The sequence below is a fragment of the Panicum virgatum genome, chromosome 6N, assembly GCF_016808335.1.
Source record: "Panicum virgatum strain AP13 chromosome 6N, P.virgatum_v5, whole genome shotgun sequence".
Classification (NCBI taxonomy): domain Eukaryota; kingdom Viridiplantae; phylum Streptophyta; class Magnoliopsida; order Poales; family Poaceae; genus Panicum; species Panicum virgatum.
Window position 1 is genome coordinate 50917638 of NC_053150.1, and position 25989 is coordinate 50943626.

General features: G+C 46.3%; 2 protein-coding genes and 1 pseudogene across 2 annotated transcripts; 1 reads left to right on the forward strand and 2 right to left on the reverse strand.

Annotated features, from left to right (window-relative positions):
* Nucleotides 1–5277: 5277 nt before the first annotated feature.
* On the reverse strand, nt 5278–9755 carry LOC120680166 (annotated as a pseudogene).
* A 4172-nt stretch (nt 9756–13927) lies between these two features.
* On the forward strand, nt 13928–19126 carry LOC120680104 (ankyrin repeat domain-containing protein 2A-like). Its single transcript, XM_039961734.1, has 8 exons — nt 13928–14198; nt 14765–14874; nt 15107–15316; nt 15416–15564; nt 15643–15811; nt 17497–17589; nt 18482–18621; nt 18697–19126. The coding sequence occupies exons 1-8, from the start codon at nt 14165–14167 to the stop codon at nt 18794–18796; spliced, it is 1005 nt and encodes a 334-aa protein (XP_039817668.1). The 5' UTR covers nt 13928–14164; the 3' UTR covers nt 18797–19126.
* Nucleotides 19127–20783: 1657 nt separating this feature from the next.
* LOC120680103 (solute carrier family 35 member F1-like) lies at nt 20784–24598 on the reverse strand. Its single transcript, XM_039961733.1, has 11 exons — nt 24208–24598; nt 23585–23679; nt 22995–23052; nt 22713–22907; nt 22459–22535; nt 22243–22325; nt 22093–22144; nt 21820–21888; nt 21631–21717; nt 21406–21470; nt 20784–21294 (listed from the first exon to the last, which is right to left on the reverse strand). Exons 1-11 carry the CDS (start codon nt 24362–24364, stop codon nt 21195–21197), a joined length of 1038 nt encoding a protein of 345 aa, XP_039817667.1. The 5' UTR covers nt 24365–24598; the 3' UTR covers nt 20784–21194.
* Nucleotides 24599–25989: the final 1391 nt, after the last annotated feature.

Sequence of the window (25989 nt, forward strand, 5' to 3'; positions counted from 1 at the left end):
CTTGTTCTTCAAGAAGTATTCTAGAAACTTGTCCGAACAAGTTTTCTAAGATCTTGTTCTTCAAGAGTTTTCTAAAAACTTGTCCGAACAAGTTTTCTGAAAACTTATCCGAACAAGTTTCTGGAAATTTGTTTTCGAAGAAGTTTTATGTAAACTTGTTCTTGAAGAAGTTTTTAGAAACTTGTTCACAAGGACACCATAAAAAGAAGAGAAGAAAACGAAAATAAAATAAAGAAAGAAAAAAAGAATGCTGTGCTGTCGGAATCACCTGGGGGGACTGTCGGATCGTCCCCCAAACCACCCCCCACACACACACCGCGCGTTAACTAATTTGGCCCGGGTGATCTGTCCTCTACATTATTAATTGAGTTAAATACACCAGTTGTCCTTAAACTTGTCATGAGGTGTCACTTAGGTCCACAAACTTGCAAAATCGAAATCTGGCTCCCTGGACTTGTTAAGTTGTGCCACTTAGGTCCATACCTCTTGAGATGGCGCCACGTGGCATAAATATATGCAAAAAAAACTCTCCAAAGTTGCTATCTTCTACCTTCACTCCCTCCCTCCCATTCTGTCTCTTTCTCTCTCCCCACGCCTCCTCTGCTTCCTCCGCCAGTGGGTGGAGCTCGCCGTCGCCCCCTGCCTCCTCGCCTTCCACTGGAGCTCGCGGCCGCCGCGGACGCCGCCGCCCCCTGAAGCTTGTGGCCGCCGCCCCTGGAGCTCGTGGACTCCGCGCTCGCCGCCCCCACCTAGAGTTCGCGACCTTCGCGGCACGCCGCCCCTGGCTCGCCGCTCCCTCTGCTCCACCTTGGCCGCCGCGCACGCCGAAGGAAGGAGCTCGCGCTGGATCGAGGAAGACGAGAGGCGGGACGGCGGCCCGCGCGAGGCTCCGCCGTCGGAGCCAGTGAGGAGGCGCGACGGAGGGAGCAGGGCGCTCGAGCAGAGCAAAGCAGCCCGGTCCCCGCCGCGCAGGCCCGCCCCGCCCCCCCTGGGCCGAGCAGCCCCCCCCCCCCCCCGCCCCGCCGCGCGCAGGCCGGCCCCGGCGCTGGCCGCCCGCTGTAGGAGGAGGGAGAGCAGGGGCGGGGGGCGCCGCCGCGAGATCCACCGGGGAGGCGCTGACGCCGGGGTGCAGGGGGCGGGGAAGCATGCGCGCGGCCCTACTCGCCGCCGGAGAGGAGGGAGGCGCTGGCGGAGGAGGCAAGGAGAGGCGCTGGCGTGCGAAGCAAGAGGGCTCGCCGCCGGAGAGGAGGGAGGCGCTGGCGGAGGAGGGAAGGAGAGGCGCTGGCGTGCGGAGCAAGAGGGCGGCGGCCGCGGCGAGGCGAGCTCGAGCCGGAGCAGGGGCGCCGCCACGGCGGCGAGCCCGTGTGCCACCCACGTCCGCCTGCCCGCTCGGCCCACGCTGCGCGCCACGCCCGCCCGCGCAGACGCCAATGCATGCGCCTCCGGCCGCCGCGACCGCTCCTCGGCCCGGCACGCGCAGCCGAAGGCCCGTCGCCATGGCGGGGCCCTGCTCGCCTCATCCCCATCGCAGCCGAAGGCGCTACTGCGGCCATGGCGGGGCTCTGCCCGCGACGATGCCCGCCGGCCGCCCCTGCTTCGCGCCTCGCCCCTAAGCGAGTTAGGATGGATGGGGCGGCCGAGGAGGGGCCTGGCCGGAGGAGCTGGCGTGGCAGATCCGGCCGGCGGGGATGTGCACCGCCATGGCCGCCGCTGCGAGGAGGCAAGAGGAAGGCGCCGCCGGCTACCACGGGAGGAGGTGCGCAGGCCGCCGCGGTCTCTGGCGCGCACCGGCCGCCGCAGTCTCTGGCGCGCACCGGCCGCCGCGCGTCGGCCGTCGCCCGCGCGAGAGGGAAGGGAAGGTAGCGGCACGACGATGAGGGGCGACGCCGGCTGGAGGAGCTCGCCGAGGGACACCTGCACGGTTGTGGACGCGGGGGCCGGAGTGGTCGCCGGCGGTGAGAGAGAGTTGAAAGAGACAAGGAGGATGTAGATATAGAAGATGATAAAATTTAAGGGAGTTTTTTGCATATATTCATACCTCTTGACGGGTTATGGACCTAAATGGCACAACTTTACAAGTTCAGGGTGTCAGATTTCGATTTTGCAAGTTCGTGGACCTAAGTGACACCTCAGGACAAGTTCAAGGGCCGCTAGTGTATTTAACTCTTATTAATTATTCACTCAACTGGTAACTCATCTAACTAAGCTCCTGTAATGAAACTAACACCTTCAGGAAAAACTAGTGGGGTGACCCACACGATTTACGCGGCTAGTCCAATGATTTCAAATACCCATATATCTTCAGTTTCTTATGATTTTTCATAAATTAGTATGGTCACTCATATATCTTTTAAGCCTAATTAGTCCGTAATTAGATAATAAATTGCTACAGTAAACATATACTAATTGTTGGGATTGCCCCCCTGACCCGAAGGTTAGCCGAGAACTGACCAACCCCCGATGTTCTTCGAGTGTCTTATGCAGGACCGGAGAAACTGGCGGAGCGACAGTTTCCTGGGGATGAACCTTCAGGGAAACGAAGATCATACGAAGGTGCACATAGTGGCCCTTCGCGGAGGTTGGAGCCCTAAGGTCCGGCTCAGAACCGCGTGAGAAGCGTGATCTAGGTTGGAGTGAGCAACTCGGACACTCCAACACAAGGAATTGACAAAAACCCACCATGTAGTCTCTGAACCTCCCGAAATGACGGAGGGGTGTTTTAGGAATGATGTAATAAGGTAGGGGTATAAATAGCCTCCTCCCACAACACTGTAATGGGTTAAATGTTGACGCCAACCAACATCATCGCTAGGATCGGCTGATCCCGGATGGCAACGCCAGCAGACGTCAATGGGGTGGCAGGTAGGTATTTCATGAACCACCAATAAATCCACAAGCGCACGAAATACTGTTGTAGCATTTTACCCAAGAGTATTTCAGGCTGTCATTTATATTTCCGCAGGGAAGGCAGCCATTAAAGATGCATAGCCTAGTTAATAAACTAATCTTGATTGGTTATTCAATTGCATAAACAGGGATAAGATAAATGGTATAAAGAGGTAGTGTGACACACAAGCTTATACTCAGCTCTAAATATTCTAAAGGCAGGGAGAAAAGAAGAAGTTAGCAGCTCGGGTCTTATGTACTAGGTTAGCTATATCTATACTATCCCATGATTAGATTAACATTAGATTAAACTGGTACAATAGGGAGACCACTACTAGCTTGACAGGAGAAGCCCAACCAAACTATACGGCTTTTTATGGACCTCCTACCCCACAATCTGAATGTGGAGGATTACTAGGGCACGGACAGGGCTGTCACCACCTGCCGGCTACCTCTACAAAGTGTGGGAAAGGGCGACATTCAGCAACACTTGATTAATCTAAACACCACGTCTACATTAATAAGTGATACTCTAATATCCCGTGCGGAGCCCCCACCCTCCGGATAGACAGACATCATACCAGAGCAAACATACGAATACCGGAGCAGTTGCCAGAGTTCTAAAGCTAATATGTTAATCATCTCAAGCACAGGGCAATAATGCAACCAAATCACGAAGTATTTGTCTGACAATTCAGGATATAAATCATGCAGATATCGGTAACCATAGATTAAGTATATTACAAATGACCGGGAATTACAAAGAAGAACTAGAGATGAACCCATACAAAAACTCCTGAGCAACTCCGGGGACCCGATGACTACTAATTCAGCATAAACTCTACTAACCTATAGAGCTAAAACAAGAAAGAGAGCTTGAGATTCAACTTGAAGTGTGTCTCATATCTGACACCCCCCCCCCTCTACTATTTATAGGAGGGAACCAAGGGGTGTGCACGGCGTTTCTGCAGCTGATCCTTGCAAAACCGACCGTTGGAGCCAATGGGAAGCGTCCACGTGGCTGGTTGAAGGCGGTGGGGCCTATGGGCTGGTCGGCCGGCCACCTAGTGGCGCCAACCACCCCCAACCTCCTTTGTTGGGCTGTCCCGGGCTGCCTTGTCTTAAGTCCACGTGCAAGACCCTGTCCTAAGCCGGTTTGGTGTTTCACATAGACCTCTTTTAATCCATTTAAGCCTTTCAATTGCGCTTTGTTTTATTGACGATTTCTACCTTGGACCAAAGTTTGCTTGCAACCTGCATTTTAGCTCGAAAACACATCTTGCATATGTTCTACGGGTAAAGTGGGTTTAGGCATTTATTTGGAAAAAAGATGCGTGTAACAAATGCAAACTCTCATGATTTTCTGATCAAGTTGATGCCTGGAATTAGTTTTTATTGAGCGTCAACATTGAACATTTTTCGGAATATAGTGCAATTTATGAATGTGCCATTGTTTCCCTTTTCACTACTTTCACTTATTCTATCCTTTCTGCTTGGGTTCATAACTCCGACCCTAACAGAGGCGCCCACCGTGTTCTCGAACAAACAACCCTCGAGTCCCACAAACCTTCGATGGCTCCCACCAAAAGAAAAGCCACCGACCCAAACAACCCTGAGACTGAAGGTCCCAGCCTCCACGATGTCCCGGCTGGGCAAGTCACCTCACCAGAGGAGCAAACCTTCGCCCAGACAGCTGAGCAAGGGAAACCTCAATGCTCAACAAGCAACCAAGCAAAGGGCAGTAGAGCAAGCCAAGAAGCTAGCCGAAGCCAAGCGCAAACGGCCATCATGCAGGCCGAAATTGAGAAACTGCAAAAAGCTTGTGAGGATACCCAGCAGCCAAGCAACCAAATGTTCCACTTCTCAGCCGGAACATTCAACCAAACCGAAGGCCACGACCTTCACCAACAAAACCACACCCACCAAGAATACAATCATCACCATGCAAACTCACCATTCGATCCAACCTCTCCACTCTCAGCGGCACTACAACTAACCCCTTGGCCTTATGGCTACAAGCCTACCTAGCTACCCAAATACAACGGGTCAGTTGACCTATCTCAGTTCCTCATGACATATGAGAGGGGTTGCTCTTGGTCTGAAAAAACATGGTGACAATACGATGGCTACTACATTTTCCTTCTCTGAAATAGATGGCATGGTAAAACGCACTACGGTTGTTGATTATGGTACCGAGACGAAGAAAACAACCAGCAATCATACAAGTATGCGATGTAGAATGAAGCATGCCAACTGTTAGGACACAAACATAGGAAGCAAATTCAGATGGTTCAGAGCCCAGCAGATGCACTTGTTTGGCACAATTACTGAACTGAACATTTCACTTCCATCTGACAATGCAAGCACGCCGGTTATTCTATTTGACACAAATTTAAAAACACAAGCACAACATAGGAAGCAAAGGGAATATGTACAGACAAATAAAAGAAAAGCTGATGACACAGAGACGCCACACTAGGCAGGATATTGAGTTACTGACACACCTAATTATATGCAGTCGAGAGAAATACAGGAGCAGTAGGGATGGAGATTAATTAACACACACATCAATTGTCCATTTACACAAATGGGTAACAAGGAAGCAGCAAAAGCAAATGACCTGGCACGATCCACGATGGACTCCACAGCACCTCACAACCTCTTCAAAGCGGGTCCATTTGGATTCCTGGCAAGCTGGGCCTGCAGGTATTTCATGAAATCATCCTTGTAAGTTTTGTTGTCCATGGTAAATTCCTTGAGGCTTGGGAGCAATGATATCCCAGAAAACAGCCCGGCGTTGGTTTCTTCAGAACTGCCACGAAAACCCAACCTCTCAAGCTGAAGCATTGCCCTGTCTTCAAACTCCACTGATTTGAGGCCGTCTATTTCATTCAGTTCCAGCACCATCAGAGTCGGGTATGCCTCGGGACGGAAAGTGAAACGGAGGTTTTCACCCTGGAACGACTTCGCCAACAGACATAAGCTGACCAGGTTCGGTAGCTTCCCTAGAACTTGGAGTGCAGTTTCGTGCTCCAGTTCCTAGAGCTCCTTTTACCTGGAGTTGAGTTAGATTACCTATCGAATCTGGCAGGTGAAAAAAACCTTGACATCCTCTCAGGGAAAGGTATCTAATGTGACGAAACCACCCTATATGCTCAAGGTGATGATCAACTAGACCTGACGTGGCTTCCAAATCCAGCACACGCAAGAACCTCATCTTCTCAGAAATGAAAAATGGCCTCCATTTCCCAAACACCGTTAACGAGCGTATGCGGGAAAGATCAACTGAGCTCTCAAACTCACTCTTATCTCCCTCCCAGTTGGTGCTTATGACAAGGTGACGAACTGTGCCCTGGGTGTTTGAGCTGCAACCTTCCTCCAATCTGAAAACAAGATTTTCTTCAATTGACTTTGAGATGCTAATCTCACGCATGAGATCATGGACCTAGCAAGAGTCGATTCCTTTTCGACTATTAACTGATAGTTGAGATGGTAGGATCATGCTCCTCTCTATTAGTTCCATGAAGTACTGGTCAGCTACTTCTTCCGGGGACTTATCTCGAATCTCCCTAGAGTAACCTTCTGCATTCCACCGTCGTATCAAACGTCTTCGACTAACCTTGTGATCTTCAGGAAAGATGGACATATACAGGAAGCAAGATTTGAGATGATAAGGTAGACCATCATAACTTTTACCGAGAATTGTTTTTATGGCCTCAAGCTTCGGGTTCATTTCTAATTCAGCACTAATATGCTTGTTCAATTTCCTCCACTCTACTGCTACTTTTGGTTGGTTTGCCAAGAAGCCACCAATGGTGACTATTGCGAGGGGAAGTCCATTGCACTTCTTCAAGATCATTTTTGCTTCTTCGTTTAATTCAGGATGCCTATCCAAATCTTTGGCCTCCTTAAATACCTGAAATCAGTAGAGTTTAAGTTCATTGGATTTGAAAGCACTTATGAATGGTATGTGTAGTTTACTTATTTATTAGAATGTCTATAGTACCATTATTATTAGTCTTTCGGCTATCCAAGCATATAAGTTATGTTGCCCTTATATATACTATAATGAAAGATCCACACAAATGGTAGGATTATAGCGTAATAGTACCTTTCTTGTGAAGAGGTCTTGTGCATCCTTGTATTTAAGAACATTGAGCTTGTATATATTTTCTTGTTTCTTTGAACAATGTTCTTCTATACTCTCTTCCCTTGTGGTCACTAAAATGAGGCATGAACTATCCAATTTAGGGAAGCTTCGTATTATATGTTCCCATTCTTCCCTAGATGAAAACATCATCAAGAACAATCAAGCACTTCTTCCTCTCAAGGACCCTAGCTAACTCTTTAATTGATGCTTCGACTCCCATCATTGCTACTGTGTTTCTTGTGCTGTGCCCAAAATCCATTGCTCCCTTCTTTTCAGAGGAAGACTGTAGAGTTAGTTGTTCAATTAAGCTCTTAAGAAACTCCTTGAGAATAAAAGGGTGCATCACCGTGATACAAGCACACTTCTCAAACATGCCATTGAACTTCTGGCTTTCATAAACATCTTTGACTAGACTACTTTTCCCAATACCACCCATTCCCCACACTGAGATCACTAACTGTTCTTGAGTAGATTGGTTGCAAATAAGTTTGACCACATCAGACTTTTCCTTCTCTCGACCGATAAGTTGGGGTTCCTCGAAAGCGCTTGCTATAGTTTTGTGGCGAGTAAGGTTCCATGTGACTGCCTTGCTCCCATTTGTACTTGTTGTGGCTGCATTTGAGCTAGATGCTTGCATCAATAACTTTTCTTGACCCTGAGAACCCTGAACACAAGTATACAATCAGTGACAATTTTAATCTCAATGTTAAATAATATTTTTCACTGGAAAAAGGAACAACCATTGGCATAAAATTATAATTTATTGCAGACATATGTCCATACATGTGTATTAAAAAAACTCGATTACTTAGCTAAGAACGGGAATATAATAGTTATATTGGAGGCTGCTACCCAGCCCAATTATGAAAGAGGTGTCTAAACAAGAATTATACTGTGCGGAGACTACTACAGGGTAATATATAGCTTTCAACATTTCATCTTTATTTACATAGTATTATTAATTGAAGATTACTTTTAAAGCATCTACATTAACCCTTAAATGAGATGTGCTAAAACAAGATAGATACGACCTTACATGTGTTGAAAATATAGATAAGTAAACATACAACCATATTGTACCATAACTTTACTACTAAAATGTCCTCTACAATTAGTAGCCGTGCAAATGCGTGGACGAAGGGCTAATCCTTAGTAATGTGAAACAATACACTCTTTATTGTGCCTACAAAGATGTGGCATAAAAAATAACAGATCCAACACGCTGAGATCTTAATCAAACAATAAAAAGAGTTAACACTAATTAGATGATTTCTGAACGAAGAATAGTACCTTCTCATAGAAAGCATAAATGGTCTGATCCACGGACAATTGTTTGAGCTCCAATGCTTCGCTTTCTTGCCCTGCACACAAGCTTACAACTTCAACCTGTGGACTGCAAATTATGATTCGGCTCCCTTTCTTGTGGTTCGGGAGACATGCTTTAATCTCATTCCAGTCTTCAAAGGTGGAGAGGTCATTAAGCACAATCAAGTAGCATTTCTCATTTATGTATCCAGTGAACTCCTCAGCCAACTCTTTTCCTGTCTTCTCGGTCTCCAATAGAACATCAACTCCAATGGCTGATCGAAACTGCTTTACTAAGATTTGGATGAAGTTATTCAGATTGAACGGATGCAAGATCCTTACCCATGCTCGGCATGAGAACTTCTTTTTGATATCTGGATTCTCGTAAGCCATGTTGATGATGGATGTCTGCCCAAGGTCACCACTGGTTCCCCACACAGCGATGACTCTAAGATCTTCGCCCTCCTGGTTGATCAGGTCAACAAGATCCACTTTTGGTTTGTCATGCTTTGCAGCACGCCGTGCTTCATCGATGCCGAATATTGCTGCAGCTGTAATGCTGGACAGCTCAGCGGCAGTTTCAGGCTTGGAGCCAGCGCTTTTAATGAGCTGGTAGCGCAGGTTCCTCTGGCTCACATCCTCAACTCTAGCCCTCAGCTCCTTCATCTGCTTTGCGATGCGGCGTCGCTCTTGCAACGTCCTAGGAAGGCGCCACCAAGATGGTTTCTTGAGATGGATGGAAAAATCTTGGAGACTGTCCTCCGCATCATAGGCCACATCACGGACTTGCTTCACCCAGGTCATGAGCACCTCATGGTCATCTTGCTGGCCATGGGCGGCCCTCAAAAAAGCCTGCATCATCGCGAGCTCATCCCTAATGAAAGCATGATCACGCTGGATGCCGAGCTGCAGGGCCACCTCCTCCGCGACAGCAGATTTGGCGTAGCCGAGCGCTCCATCCAGCACAGACTTGCCAATGCTCAACCCTGTAGCTTCCATCACCACCTTTGTTGCTGACACACACGTTGTGGCTTGAGAAGAATATATGTGGATAAAGTGGTTGAGGAAGTTGTAACAGCACAATGTGCAATGAACAGATTGATCATCTGAAATAATATGTTGAAGGCAAGAGTCTTCTGATGATACCGGACTTGGTGACTCCGTGTATATCAAGGCAAGCAAGAGCGGATACTTTGGTTTGCAAGTGAGGGTTGAATCCATTCTTATCCTCTGCTTGGAGGTGACGAGAAGAACAAAGATGCATTTTCTCTTAGCTTGCTAGCACACTCAATAACTCCGCCTATGCTGACTGGAAGACTCTCTATCTCCTGAGTCGTCTCAGCATAGCCGGTCCCAAGCCCGGGTAAAGGAGGAGGGTTGCGTTGGGTTTTGGCAAACCAGCATAAAAAATAGCCACTCTAATGGATTTGAAACCCACAAGAAACTCGTTGGGGCGTAACCCTCTTAGCGACGCGCTACATCGGAACCCGAGTGTGGTGATAAATGGGCAAGGGCCGGGTCGCCATCCCCCCAAGGGCGCGTCGTATCGTGACCTGGGTACGATGATAAGTGAGCAAGGGTCGGGTCGTCACCTGAATGGCGCGCTACATCTACGCCCGGGTGTAGTGAAAAATGAGCAAGGGTCTTCGCACTTCCCTCGACGGGTGCGTAGGGTAAAGAAGCTAGCCGAAGCCAACTAGGATTCGTATAGGTAGCTGGAACGTAGGGTCCCTAACGGGTAAGTTGCGAGAGCTAGTTGATGCAGCAATTAGGAGGCGTGTAAATATTCTATGCGTTCAGGAGACTAAATGGAAGGGCCAGAAGGCGAAGAAGGTTGAGGATACTAGCTTCAAGCTTTGGTACACGGCAGCAACTCCGGGTAGGAATGGTGTAGGCATCTTGATTAATAGGAGGCTTAAGGATGGAGTCGTAGAGGTTAGAAGGCAAGGCGGCCGGATTATCCTAATCCGGTTGGTAGTTGGAGATTCGGTTTTGAATGTGATCAGTGCCTATGCCCCTCAGGTAGGACTTAGTGAGATCACCAAGATGCAGTTCTGGAAAGATCTAGATAGCATGGTTAGTACCGTGCCTACCAGCGTGAAATTCTTCATAGGAGGAGATCTCAACGGCCATGTGTGTGCGACTAATGTAGGGTTCGCGCGAGTGCACGGGGGTTTTGGGTATGGTAGCAGGAGTCAAGAGGGGGAGGATGTGTTGAACTTCACGTTAGCCTACGACTTGTTGATAGCAAATACCGTGTTTAAGAAGAGGAAATCCCATCTTGTGACGTTTCGTAGTGGACAACACTCGAGTCAGATCGACTTTATCCTTGCTAGGAGGGAGGATAAACGTGATTGCTTAGATTGTAAGGTGATACCTGGGGAGTGTGTTGTCCCTCAACACAAGTTTGTGGTGGCGGACTTTCGTCTTCGGGTACGTGTCCACTGGGACAAACGTGCCAAGATTACGAGAACAAAGTGGTGGAACCTTAGAGGGGAAGCGGCACAAGCGTTTAAGGAAAGAATGCTAGGTGAGGGGCCTTGGGAAGAAGGAGAAGACATAGATGACATGTGGCTAAAGATGGCAACATGTGTTCGGAAGGTGGCCTCAAGAGTATTTGGCGTGAGTACGGGAGGCAAACAGGAGGGGAAAGACACCTTGTGGTGGAACGACGAGGTGCAAATGGCTATTAAGGAGAAGAAGGAGTGTTTCAAACGCCTCCACCTTGACAAGAGTGCAGTCAACATCGAGGGCTATAAATTAGCAAAGAGGGTTGCAAAGCGAGCTGTGAGTGTAGCAAAGGGTAAGGCGTATGATGACCTGTATCAGCGGCTAGGCACGAAAGAAGGGGAGAAGGACATTTATAGGATGGCTATGAATCCGCGAGCAGAAGACAAGGGACATCAACCAAATCAAATGCATTAAGAATGGGATAGATCGACTGCTAGTGAAGGATGAGGAGATCATGGATAGATGGAGAGAGTACTTCGACAAGTTGTTTAATGGGGAGAGTGAGGGCCCTACCCTTGAGTTAGATGACTCTTTTGACGATACCAACAGATGTTTTGAGGAGAATTCAGGAGGTAAAGATCGGGGAGGCTTTGAAGAGGATGAAGGGAGGTAAAGCGATGGGCCTTGATGGTATCCCCATTGAGGTGTGGAGATGTCTAGGAGATAGAGCAATAGTATAGGTTAACTAAGCTTTTTAATCTCATTTTTCGGTCAAACAAGATGCCGGAAGAATGGAGGAGAAGTATATTAGTACCTATCTTCAAAAACAAGGGCGATGTTCAAAGTTGTACTAACTATCGTGGGATTAAACTGATGAGTCATACGATGAAGCTTTGGGAGAGAGTTATCGAGCATCGCCTAAGAAGAGTGACAAGTGTGACCCAAAACCAATTTAGGTTCATGCCTGGAAGGTCAACCATGGAGGCGATTTTCTTAATACGACAATTGATGGAGAGATATAGGGAGCAGAAGAAGAACTTGCACATGGTCTTCATTGACTTTGAGAAGCCATATGACAAAAGTACCGAGAAATGTCATGTGGTGAGCCTTGGAGAAGCACAAAGTCCCAACTAAGTACATTACCCTCATTAAGGATATGTACAAGGATGCGACGACGTTTGTCCGGACATGTGATGGCAACACCACTGACTTTCCTATTAACATAGGCCTACACCAGGTGTCAGCATTGAGCCCTTATTTATTTGCTTTAGTGATGGATGAGGTCACAAGAGATATACAAGGTGAGATCCCTTGGTGTATGCTCTTTGCTGATGATGTGGTGCTAGTTGACGAGAGTAGGGCAGGGGTTAATAGGAAGTTAGAGCTGTGGAGACGCACGTTAGAGTCGAAAGGGTTCAGACTTAGTAGGACCAAGACCGAGTACATGATGTGCGATATCAGCGCGACTAGGCATGAGATGGGAGACGTTAGTCTAGATAGGCAAGTGGTGGTCCAGATGGATACTTTTCAGTATTTAGGATCGGTGCTACAAAAGGATGGCGACATTGATGAAGATGTTAGGCATAGAATTTCAGCTGGCTGGTTGAAATGGCGGCAAGCTTCTGGCATCCTTTGTGACAAGAGGGTGCAACAAAAGCTAAAAGCCAAATTCTATAGGACGGCAATTCGTTCGGCGATGTTATACGGTGCTGAATGTGGCCTACAAAAAGGCGACATGTCCAGCAACTGAGTGTAGCAGAGATGTGGATGTTGCGGTAGTTTTGCGGGCACACAAGGAGGGATAGAGTCCGGAACGATGTTATTCGGGATAGGGTCGGGGTGGCACCAATTGAGGAGAAACTTACCCGGCATCGGCTGAGATGGTTTGGACATGTCCAACGAAGTCCTCCTGAGGCGCTGTTGCGTAATGGAGTTCTTGAGCGGGTCAATAATGTAAAGGGGTTAGAGGTAAACCTAAACTGACGTGGGATAAGTCGGTTAAGAGAGACCTTAAGGATTGGAATATCTCTAAAGAGATAGTTTTGGATAGAAGCGCTTGGAGACTAGCTATCAATGTGCCTGAACCTTGAACTTATTTCTTTCGGATTTCATCTCTAGCCTACCCCAACTTACTTGAGAAAAAAGACTATGTTGTTGTTGCTGCTGCTGCTAGCACACTCAATGGATGCATTCTGAAGGCAACTATTTCTTTGTGCTATTATGCGCCTACGCCACATTCAGCCACACTCAAATGTAAGATGCCAAAGACGGGTACTCCCTCCGCACTATAGCATCTCGCCCTGCCAATCTTGATCTGTGCTAGTACACCAAAATCACGCTTCTCTGTTCATTAATCAAGAAGCTTGCTTTGTTCCTTTCGGTCTTCTTACGGCAGGCAGAAGCGCAGGCCATGATGCTTTAGTTCCTGTCTTTCAACAAAGTTAATTAAAGCTAAATCAAAGGAGCTGGTCCAATTGGGGGGAGAATACCAATGAAATATTCGACTATCTTTGCTTGCGGCTGGCGTGGATAGCTTTGCCCCAGGTACCAGCACACAGCAAGAAATCCGGCAGCATTTGGCCCCGTCATTCTTAATCTGTACGATTATGTGCCAAACGAATCGAAAACAAATAGACATACTAATACACATTAGTGTGGCTACCCAGTGCTGTAGGGACCATAAGCACAGGAAGCACGCACGTAGAAGAAATTCAAAATTAAAATAAAATGTTTCTCTCTGCAGTGAACGAAGAATCAGAATTTCTGTCTGCATTTTGGAAAATGTAACGGACCTTCCATATCCGTGGAGGGACGAATTGCTGATGTGTTCATCGGCGCAGGCAGGGGTATCGCTGGAGCGAGGGGCAGCACCCACCGCCCGCTTCGAAACGGCAAGCGGCACACGTCGCCGGCGGCCAACGAGGTTGGCAAGCGGCTCGATCCAGCCGCAGACGGGTCCTGGAGCCCTGCGGCGGCGCGCCGGGGACGGACGGGGAGAGCGCCATTGCAGCTGGGAGGGATGCGACCCGAACAGGCGACGCAGTGCAACCGACGGACCCGGTCGGGCATCCATATGGGCCTTCGTAGGCAGCACGGCCCACAGTAACTTAAAAAAACTGTGCAACTGGACTCTGCACCGGCCCGGCCCATTAATCCCCGGCTGCGTCACCCCCCTCCACTCCACCAGACGACCGCTTCCTCTCCACAGACTACTCTCGCGCACGCCACCGCCGACCAGCGCCGCCCAAGCCGCCTCCGTTCGCCTGGCCGGGCCGCCGGGGCCGAGCGCGCCCGTCCAGCTTCCACTGGTGCTTAGCCGCCTCGAATTCCAATCTACCAGTAGTAGGCTCCCTCCCCCTCCTCTCTATCGCGATGGCGTCGAGTGGGGATGCGCCCGGATCTACCGGTGAGCGCTTGCTTGCTTCGATTGGTCGAATTTGTTCCGATCTCAGCCTTGCTTGGACGATCAAATCCAAACTTTCCTCTCTTTTTTCAACGGAGCTGGTGCGGTTCGTTCATTCTGTCCCGGATTTGTTTCATGTGTGCGGAGAGTGTTGGTCCAATCCGTTCACCTGTGGCCCGATTCGTCGCCCGCGCGAGCTCGATCTCACTGTTAGCTAGCTTAGGGCTTTCGTTACGCTGAACTAGTGCTGCTACTGGTAGTAGTTTGTCTAGCGAAATTTGGGGGATCAGTTGAAGTGTTGAACCCTCACGTCCATGTTAAGTCAGCCCCTGCACGCGAGCCATGTCGATCATATTAATTAATTTATAGGAACGGAGTATATGTCTGTAGTTGTTCGATAAGAATTTCTTACTTTTTTGGGCAGCCCAGTGATGAACCACTGCAGGAAATATGTGGCCTATTTTGCTCAATTTTATTTACATTCAGTTTCTTTCTTGGCACTTTGGCAGTTCTGTCGTAATTAGTTACCAGGTGATGTGTGTTTATGTTCTGATCCACTTCTTTTGCAGATGAGAAGAAAGCCTCAAAACCAGAAGGATCATCCATCGAGCGCCAAGGGGTTCCTCCAGCAGGCTTTTCGAATCCTTTCGACTTTGCTTCTATGCAAAATTTGCTCAATGTATGGTCCTTTATGGTCATAAAGAGTCAATAGTACATGCTGAGTTTCCTAATGACAGTTGAAAGATGTACATGTGCCCTCAGTCAGTTTATCAATGCATTTTATTGTAGTTTAACATGATTCTGCCATCTGCATCCATGCTTCCACCTTAGCTTTCCTGAACCTGCATTTGTCGCTCATTTCATGTCATGGATTGTTTGCAAGTTGCTTCAAAGTCTACCCTTGTTACCAGGATCCATCTATTAAGGAGATGGCAGATCAAATTGCAAAGGATCCTGCATTCAACCAGATGGCTGAGCAGCTACAGAAAAGTGCTCAGAGTACAGGAGAACAGGGAATGCCTCCATTGGACCCTCAACAGTACATGGAAACAATGCAAAAGGTCATGGAAAACCCCCAGTTTATGACAATGGCTGAGCGTCTGGGGAATGCTCTTATGCAGGTACCACATTTTGTTTCCTTCTTCCCCCAGAGGTCTGCCCTGGTTTCCATAGCCTTATTTGGCTGTCCATTCCCTAAATCTCTCAATTATTTGGCTCAGGATCCTGCTATGTCCAGTATGCTGGAAACCTTTAGTAGTCCATCACACAAGGAGCAGCTGGAAGAGCGTATGTCCCGCATTAAGGAAGATCCAGCTTTGAAATCAATTATAGATGAGTTAGAGAATGGGGATCCTGCTGCAATGATGAAGTATGACATATCTGCTGTAGATGTTCTTTGTTTGTAGAGCTTGCAGTGTTCATCACATTTCTGTTTTTCGTCATCTAGGTACTGGAACGACCCTGATACTCTTCAAAAGATTGGCCAGGCAATGGGAGGTAGCTTCCCATTTGGTGCTGGTTCTTCTGCTGAACCTTCTGGTGCTGAAGAAACTGGGGAAGGTGGAGATGAAGATGAATCCATCGTCCATCACACAGCCAGTGTTGGTGATGACGAGGTAATGGAGATATTGATTAAATTTTGTTTTATCTTTAATTGAGCTGTTCTTGTATATATTTTTATACTGTGTTGGTGACGCTACTCTACTTTATCAATGTCCATTAGTACAACTTGGTGTTTGCCATATTTACTTAATCTGAATGATTTACTTAATCTGAATGATATCAGTGGAATATAGCTATCATAATCATGTTGATGTTTTCAATACGGTGAACTGGCTTGAACACTTAAATCTTGTACATATTATAATGATGTTGATGTTTTCAAATAAGATGAACGGCTTGCATTGTTATCCTGAGACATGAGGTCTCTTGACTAATTGGGTCATTGACATTCCTATGCTCAGTTAATTCACTAGATGAATATATGCACAATGTTTGAAAAAACGTTATTAATCGTACGCCTAGGCGCGCTTAATCGCGAAACGGAGCCCCAGCGTTTCGTTTAGGGCATAAACGCCCAATTAAACGCTGGGTGAACAGAGGAACCCATGGATGGTGAAGGAAGCAAGAGCAGAGATGAGATTTGGATTGCAAAATGGGTTGTCGGGGGGTGTGATTCCATCTATGCTTACTTCATGGTGTCCATATTGCTCGATTTCGCCCCTCCTCAGCTTGATTTTGCCGCTGGGTCGTACGCCATGGAAGGAGCGGACAGAGCAGGGGTGGCGCCATGGAGGAGAGCGGATGGAGCAGGGGTGGTGCGTCGTGGAGGGGAGGCGGGCTGCTGCGCGCACCACCGCCGTGGATGTGGCCAGCCCGGAGAGATCCAGCCTGCAGAGGTGAGAGGAAGGAGATGCGACTGGGGGAGATGCGACTGGTGGTGGCGGCTGTCTGTGTCGTGTGCTCGATTCTGCTCGTCCTTTGCTCGATTTGGTGCGAGTGGAGCAGAGAGGTAGAGCAGAGGTGGTGCGAGCGGAGCAGAGAGGGAGGAGTGGCGGATGCAGAGGAGGCTGGCGGCCGGCGCTGGGAAGAGAGGGAGGAGCGGCGGGCGCAAAGGAGGCCGGCGGCCGGCGTGGGGAAGAGGGAGGAGCGGCGGTCGGCGCGGGGAAGAGAGGGAGGAGCGGCGGGCGGCGGGGGAAGACGGCGGCTGCTAGGAACTGGTAGGGCATCGATGGGGGTGGGGGTGGGGGTGGGGGTGGTAGGGTGTTTAGATGGGCTGGTGGGCCGCTAGGAGCCTAGTGGGCTGTATTGGGCTGTTAAGGCATTCCTCTTCATTTCTCATTTATTCTTTCATATATATGCATCTACATCACTTATAAATCCAAAAATTAATATATATTATGGAAAATAATAATAAATTCACAAACGATTAATCACGTTTAATCTTTGTTCAGAGGTCTAGCGCCCGCCTAGCGCCTAGTGTTTTCTTGAACCTTGTATATGCAGTTTGCACACCAACCTCTGCATCAGATCTGCTTATTGGTCTGTCTTGATATAGCCATGAATTTCCTTTATGGCCTAAAATTCATGTTGGAGCATGCGGTAGTATGTTCTGTGTGCGCATGGCCATAATTTCTGCGTGTTTTAGTATGATGTATGCTGAATGATATTAATACACTCATCAATGTTGCTTTTTTGTTCTGAAAAGTGTTTGTCTTATCTTCACAGAAAATACAGTTTCCACATACGTTGCTATTGGGTTCTGATGTACTGATTTGGCCTTTTGACATCTATGGAATAGGGTCTGAAGAAGGCACTGGATGGTGGAGCAGACAAGGATGAAGAAGACTCCGAGGGAAGAAGAGCCTTACATTTTGCATGTGGATATGGGGAGGTATGTGAATATCCACAGCCTAATTCAAACATTATAAAAGTTAAACTTGTGGAGCTAATGAAATGTCCGATTGATGAATGCTTTTAAATTGTTTATTACAATACCACATGACTAGGCAAGCTATGAACAAATTTTCATAGTATTTTGGTTGCAAAGCGCATTGGGTATCCTTATTTTCAGAAGCTTTCAGAAACTTATATGCTATATTTTATAACCCAGCCAGCACTTGAATGATCAGTTCAGGGGCTAAACAGCATCCTATTTACTGTTCCGCTATGATCCGAGTCTTACTGATTGCGGTTCACTTAATTTGTTTTGCTTGTAAACATCCTTTTAATAGACTACTATTGGAAAATGAAGGTGCTGCCATGAGCACCTAATTGCTTTGTTAGACCACCTAGGTAGGTGCTTCCTATGTTTGCATAGGAGGAACAGCCTAGACATGTCAATTACCCCATAATCAGGCTGCAAGACACTTCGTTGGGCCAAGGTGGCTGTCTAGATTGATTTTTCGGAACACAAATGGTACATAACTTCCTGTGGAGTTGGTAATGGTCCATTTCTCACCTAGAAATAGAAATAATTGTTATAGTATCAGCCTGTCAGGCAATAAGTTTTCATTACCCTGCTGTTTAGAGTAATTGAACTTCTCGGTTCTTAGTATTACCATTACTATTTTGATTTCAGTATATTCAATTATTCATGCTGGATAAACAATAAAAATCTAGAGTCACCTTATTTCATGTGTCATGATTTCGTAGGCATAGGACAATCTAGAATGAGGTGGTAAAATGCATTTGGAAAGTGGGAACCACGTCTTTTTCCTTGTTTGATCATGTTAGGTATCAGCAATGATAGTAGTGATAAGTAATTTGATGCTTTTGGATTCCAGTTGAAGTGTGCCCAAGTCCTTCTTGAGGCCGGTGCAGCAGTGGATGCTTTGGATAAGAACAAGAACACCCCGCTGCATTACGCTGCTGGCTATGGGCGCAAGGAGTGCGTCGATCTTCTCTTGAAGCATGGTGCTGCCGTGTAAGTTAACTCATCCCTTTCCTTCCTAAGCGTGTTACCTTCAATTTTGCTCTCACTGTCACCCGTGCACTGCAGCACGCTCCAAAACCTGGATGGGAAGACGCCCATCGACGTTGCCAAGCTCAACAACCAGGATGAGGTCCTCAAGTTGCTCGAGAAGGACGCCTTCCTTTAAATCCCATGGCTCTCATAGACACATAGACAGTTGGTTCCAGTATGGTCATGTTTCACATCTGTTGACTTTGCTTTGCTCGGATGGTCAATACTCGTATCAGCATTTATCTGTTCTGTAAGATTTGCTATCTGGTCTAGCTGGCTCTTAGCCTGCTGCAATTCGTGATACAGTGAAGGGGGCAGCTATTAGAACTACTGCCCTGTTATGTTGTCACGGTGGCTTGTGTACCCCTTTCTTTATTTCTGTTGTTTTCACGATAGAAATCGGGATTGTTAATATTACTCTGTTATATGTGTTTCATGCCGACATTGAAGCTGATATGTTTGTTAACCGTATGGAAACAAGCTCAGATTTCTCTGGCTTGATGCAACACGAGTGGTCAAGTTCCACTGGGCACTGGCAACGGATTAGCTCATTGGGGAGCAAGTCATAACACCCAGAGTAGGGGGTGAACATCATGTTTGATATCCAGTTCCAATTGTATTGATATTTGTACGCAGGGTTCAAACTGCAGTCGTGTATTTGGAGGCTCAGAGGATAATACAGTCTTTACGGGAAAATGCTACCTTGTAGGCTGTTGGGAGCTGTGACATCTTATCAGTAACTCACAAGGCTTCAGAGCCCTCTTCAAAAAAAAAAAAATCAGAGCTTTGTTTTGATATCCATGAATCACAAAATGATCATAGAATACAGAATGTAATTGAGAAAATTGAGTTTTTACCATCAATAAAACAATGAGACGTTTCTTTGTGCCCAACTAAGATTGTTTAATGCCCAAGGACGGCCTAGAGTTAAGATTTACCAAATGTACTTAAATTGTTTTTCTGCAGATTTATTTTGGGGTAACACTTAGGAGTGATTATCTAAATGTCACATGGGTATCCTATGAGCTGTAGTGTATAACTGGTATGAGATAAAGTGAAATTATTTGGAAAAGAGTCGGACAAATTAATCTTTTGTTGAAACATTTGATAATTAAGAACCATGTGTTATGGTTTGGAATACCTTTTCCCTTTATTTCGCTTTAGCATAAAAACATTTCCATTTCCTCTATTTTTTGTACCTAAAAATGAATTTTTTTGTGCCATGACAGCTTCTCTTTCATGTGTTTTAGACAAATTCATATATCTTGCAGGTATGTTGACTTTTCATGGCATCAACTTGTCTGAGCAAGCAGCACTGACCATGTAGAAGCATGCTGTGCTTCCTCAAGTTATTAGCACCGTGGGTGGTGCTTGAAAAGAAGCCTAAATTTATCAAAAGTAACGTTTTCCATCTCCCTGAGATCAGTGGCAGGAGTAGGTAGCATGTAATGCCTTGGAAAACATAGTACATCTGTCCCTCATAAAATCCTTGACAATGTTTGGAAAGTGGAAATCATTGTTCATTTCTAAGAAGGTGAGATTGCTTCAAGTCTTGGATCTAGAAAACATATACAGTCTGAAGATTCTTCTCCTGGAACATGTCATGGTCTGAAAACTATTTGGTTAAGAAAGTTGGATCTGTATGGTGTTTAAGTGTCATAAGAGGGATTCAGAGACTGAAGCCCTGCATACCCATTACTCTTGGTGTTGTCCTATTTTCACGATTGGAGCTCGAGCAGGAGATCGAGAAGCTTACCCAATTGTGCAAGCCAGAAGCTATTTGCATTAGCAGAACTGCAGAAATTTACAGTTGGTGCCTTAAAGTTTTACATTCATTATCAATGCGCATCGAGGCCAAGGATGGGTTATAGACTTATAGATGGCTTTTTGGATGAGATATCACTTCCGGAGCACATTGAGATCATTCAGCTTTATAGCCCTAGGGTCTAGGCAAGTTTCCCAAATGGTTTGTGAAACATTATGTGACTATGGAGAACTTTGTCGGCGAGCAACATTCTGTATAAATCCTCAGAAAACTACCAAATTTTACCTATATTTATCTCTGGACAGGCCATTTAACTGTTAAGTACTTCATTTTCGTAGCAGTAGTTTGGTAAATCTGATGGTGCTGGAAACTGATGAGCTATATAAGGTAAAATCAGTAAAGTTTGAAGAATAAGCAATACTCCTTTTCGAAAAGAAAAAGAAGAATAAGCAATACCTCAGCCTAAATTTCTGGTGGTGGACTGTTGATGGGCTACCAACTGCTCCTGTTTACAGAAATTCCACCACCTCTATCAAGTCTCAACTAAGTGCTGCTACTATTCATCAAATTGTTTCTGATACACTTCCTGCTCTGAGGCCTAAACTTTCTCAAGGTCTTCCTATATATTCAGCCAGTGCCATATGCATCCGCCGTTCAAGGCATGCTACAACTTAGAGCTAACCTAGTACTCTCCTGGATGTTCTTGCAGCTGATGGCAGTATGGCACTTCCTTGCTATAGACCAAGCCGCCATTGCCGCCAGCTCAGTTTCACACTGGGTAGTGTGCTCCAGCCTCCTCATCCCCCTCCTTGCCCTTCTCATCACTGGCCCCAGTGACCTGCGCCGTCTCCTCCACTTCCCTGGAGCTCCTGCGTGCAACCAGAGGTATCAGTCTCAGTAGGATGGAGAACCATGTATATAGGCTTGCTAGGTTGCGGCCATAGCTGAAATGAAGGTACAAAGGATTGAAGGAACCATACTTGTATGAGTATATGATGATGCCAGCCGCCGTGCACGCAAAAGCAACGAAGTAGATCCAGTCGACCTGGTCATGCGTAAACAAGCTCCATGAGTTTTTTAGTTTTTTTTGGAAGAGTCTTGCTCAGAATCAAGGAACTGAGACAAGCTGAATCATCTTTAGCTTGAATTTGAGGGAGTTTCTTTGCCAGGAAGTCTGAACACGTAGAGTAATGCAATTTACAGACCTTCTCATGGTAAGCGAAGATGCGGATCAGGACAGCCCACATGTCTGAAGTCAGGAGCGAGAGGTTTAGCATGGTCGCGCCACATATCTGCAACAGGCAAGGGAATGCAAATGCATATTCAACAGGAAACCCTTGGAAATATATACTAGCAGTCAGACTCATCAGTTAAGCTCAGGAATCCTGCAATACCTTCAATACTGTTGGCACGGTTGAGTAGAATAGGAACATTGCTACTACAAATCCAAGAAAAAGGAGCACCTGAAGAAACAGAAAATGGCCATGATAGGGAGAATCATATCAATGTCTGGATAATTGTAGGGGGGAAACAATCTAGGATTTGCATCAATCGGAGTTTAAGGAACAAAATCAGAATTTGTAGCATTCATGTGTTCTACAAAAGAGGGTCACTACTGCAAGTTAGCCTGTCTGCAAGGACTGAGAAAGACAGGGAGAAGTACTTACTGCACCAGCATTCCATGTGATCGAATGAAGTTCTTTTCTCTCGAGTATACTTCTGTAAAAATGTCAAGGGAAAAATATAGAAAATTATTTTAAAGGGTGGAGAGTATAGAATATGATTGAAGATGCTGATGGATTAATTCCCAAGGATACATTTGTATTGCACTGACAATTGCTCCAAAAAGCCCCAGCATTGCCATCAACTCCACTCTGTTGCTCTTCTTGACCACAAACTCCTGAAATTTAGTGAGAAAAATTGGTACATCCATTCAGCAAGGCTGATTTTACAGCACAGACAGCTAGAAACAAATTGTTCCATGCAAGTAACATCAAGTAATTTGTTAGGGTTTGTCAACAGTTGCTGGTTACCTCGGTAACATTACTGCAAGCATAAAGCATCGAACCAAAAATGACAAGCAAATCACCCTTCAGAGGGTTAGGTCCTTCTGCGAGGCAAATGTAATACAACATATGTTATGCTCTTGAATCTTAAGCATAAAATCGAACAATTTTACTATGTCTCCTGGTCAGAGTTCACGAAAGTATTTGCTGAAAGAAAAAATATATTGTTGTTCAATATCTTGTATGGGACTTAAAATAGCTTGAGAGAAACATATCCTTACTAGCTCGATCAGAGGCATGGACGTCTGAAAACACAACCAGTATAAGGCCAGCCACACAAACTCCAACGCCTAGGAACTTCCTGAGCCCATACTTGGTCTTGAGAAATACCCAGGTAAGAACAATGACGCATGGAATCGACCAGCAATCCAGCAGCATCACGCTTGTCAATGATGTGTACTGGTATGACTTCACAACTGCCCGAATTGAAGGCAACAAAAGACAATTCAAATCACAGAACCAACAGAAACTGCATTCTCTTTTAATTTGCGGCAACTATATACCGATGTAATTTGCTTCGACGTCGATAATTCCAAGGATCAAATAGTAGTACCATTTTATCTGCACAAAAAGGTTACAAATTTCACGTCATGATTGCGCCAAGCTCTATCTAAATAAAAATAGAATTGGAATCCTTTTTCAGTCGTTTCAAAAAAAAGAATATTTTTTCAGCGAACTGGCATGAGATTAGTGCCAGCTAATTTAATAGGAGCTTATTTAGATCTCTTAATAAGGGGAAAAACAGAATCAGAATAAGCATCAGTCCTGCTGTATTCCTGTTCCTATACATATACGCCTACCCATAACAAATAGGGAGCCATCATGGGCTAGGCCCTACATATAAGCGATAAGATAGGATACGTCAAACACTGTGGGCTGCAAGCTTCAATCAACGGTGTAGGAAAGAGGACAATCCAAACAAGACCACTCACTGGTCAAAATCGAACAAAGCAAGGCTGGCCATGTGCTAGAGAAGCCGCAAATGGCCAGAACAGAGGAATCTAGGGGTTCTTTACGTCACTGAACATTTTCCGTGTATGAACTCTCTGAACTGACAGGTCGTTCTGACGAAAATAATGGATGGCAGACATACCGTGAGTGGCTGCCTCCGGTAGAGGAGGACGACGCCGTAGACGAGGGCGAGGAGGATGTAGTTCAGGAGCGACTGCGATGTCGGTGCGTTGATGCCTGAAAATTCAGTATGTCGCAGTGCCTGTCAGTCAACTCAAAAATTACTTCGGAAGAACAAAATCAAAGTGCACTCTGTCACAAGTGTGAAACAGATGAAGCTGTTAAAAGAGCTGAACTTTTTGCCCTAATGATTCGTTAAAGAAAGTAGGGATCAAATTAAGTAGATAAATAGAAGCAGAAGAGCACATTAGATGATGGGTAATTAAGGCCCCAGGAAAGGCAAGACCGATGGTTCAACCGGAAAGGCTAGGGAATTCTGTGCTCTGTGTCGAGCAAAAGCGGCGCCAGGCCAAAGAACAGCGAACGATCCACTAGATTCCCGTGGTTGCTCGCCGCACCGCAGGAAGAGTCGAAAGCACGATCTTTGGGAGATTTTTCGTCGCGTTAAAAATCCAAACTTTTGTCGTGGAACTACTATGGCTGCCAGCAGTAAGGAGCACTCATCGTCGTCGGCGGCGGCGGCCGTGAAGCAAATCAATCTAGTGCGAGGCGGCGTCAGGGCATGCGTGTACGGACGGTACGCACCTCGGCGGGCGAGCTCGGAGGAGGCGAAGCCGGTGGAGGTGATGAGCAGCGAGACGAACTGCCCCAGCGCGAGGCCCAGCAGCACCCACCGCGCGCCCCCGACGCAGCAGCGGCCAACACCTGCGCCGCCACTCTCATCTTCAGGCGGCGGCGCCATTGATATCTCGGCGAGGTGCGCGGGCGCGGGGCTGCGGGATGAAGCGAACAAGCTGGAAGCTGCAAGCCAAGCCAAGCCTAACTAACAGCCAGCCCGGGCGCGCGCGCGCTGCGGTCTTCACAGTTGAGATTGGATTGGTCGGTTGCGAGCAGGCGGAGCAGGGGATGAGGAGGTTTGACAGGCGACATGGATGGGGTTGGCGCGGGGCATTATTGGACGCATCAGAGTTCAGGAGGGTTGGTGATGGAGTTGGGCAGGGCCGCTTGTAGTGTTTTTCCTCTCTTTTTTTTGTTGGCCGCCCTATAAAGCACTTATGCAAAATTTATCAAATTTGAGATAGTTTCCTGGTGGGTTGACTATCCTCCATTTAGAAACGCTGACAACTTTGTTTTCTATTATTTGATACTTTAACCACCAATTTTAGTTTCCGACAATTCTAGTTTTCTTTTCAGAACAGGAAGATATCCTTTTTATCATCTAGCAATAAGTGGCATTGCACTTATCATGAAACATATCTTTATAGTACAATACTCCCTTCGTTTTTATTAACATATCGTATTAAGTTTGTTCTAAATAAATTTTATTACTTTAATCAAGTCTATTGAAAAAATATATCAACGACTATACTGCCCAACATATGCACTATCAATATAGTTGGATTCAATGAAATAAACTTGGTGTTGTAAAAATTATTTTTTTTCTATAAATTTGCTCAAAGTTGGTCAAATTTGATATAGTACGACGTGAAAATAAAAACAGAGGGAGTATACACTAGTGGAGAACGGGCCTTTTGTCCCGATTCTCAACTCCCTTTGGTCCCGATTTTCAAACCGGAATCGCGAGGATAAATGTCCTCACCCTTTAGGTCCAGGTCCAATAGCTGGGACTAAAGCCCCTACGCAAGGTAAAAAGTTACTGGACAACCCAAGAATCGAACTCAAAATGTCTCCCTTCGCGAGTAGCTTCCTTATCAACCCACCTACAGAGCAAATTTGACTTTGAATGGGATGTCTTCCTTTTAAACTAACCCGTGAAGGACCCTTTAGTCCCGATTGATCCGGGTTGGAGCCACCAACCGGGACTAAAGGATCATCTTTTAGTCCCGGTTGGTGTTACCACACGGGACCAAATGTCCAGGATCTTTGGTCCCGGTTGGGACTAAAGCTCCCTGCTGTCCTATAGCTGTTGGATCCGAGACTAAAGCCTTTATTGTTCCCGGGACTAATATGCAGGACCAAATGTCATTTCTGCAATAGTGATATCAAATTGGTGTTATAAATGTTGGTACTACCCATAAATTTGATTAAAATTTGAAATGATTTAACTTGACAAAGCTAGAATTGCATTATTTTAGAGGCAAATGGAGTATGTGTTAAAAAGTTAGCTGTCAAAATCACTGTTTACAGGAATGTTTCTTTCTCTCTCTCTTTTATTGCGTTATTCAACCTTCATTCAGACCGTAGCTTTCCGGGTTCGGGACAAAGTAGGCTATGTTTCTAGCTTTCCCTAGTGAAAACGAACGGATGGTGTGTGTTGGGTGTAGTCTTGCTTTCATGATTGGGTTGGAGAGTCGAGAGAGACTTGAGACGTGTGGCAACACTGGCAAGACGCTCCTTTCTAGTCTT

Excerpts from the sequence above, each read along its gene's own strand:
- LOC120680104 (XM_039961734.1), top strand. The coding sequence starts at position 14,165 with ATGGCGTCGAGTGGGGATGCGCCCGGATCTACCG. Across the intron at positions 14,199-14,764 it reads GGATGCGCCCGGATCTACCG|ATGAGAAGAAAGCCTCAAAA; the intron begins GTGAGCGCTTGC and ends CTTCTTTTGCAG. Across the intron at positions 14,875-15,106 it reads CTATGCAAAATTTGCTCAAT|GATCCATCTATTAAGGAGAT; the intron begins GTATGGTCCTTT and ends CCTTGTTACCAG.
- LOC120680103 (XM_039961733.1), bottom strand. The coding sequence starts at position 24,364 with ATGGCGCCGCCGCCTGAAGATGAGAGTGGCGGCGCAGGTGTTGGCCGC. Across the intron at positions 22,145-22,242 it reads ATTGTCAGTGCAATACAAAT|AAGTATACTCGAGAGAAAAG; the intron begins GTATCCTTGGGA and ends ACATTTTTACAG. Across the intron at positions 21,471-21,630 it reads TCTTCGCTTACCATGAGAAG|GTCGACTGGATCTACTTCGT; the intron begins GTCTGTAAATTG and ends ACGCATGACCAG.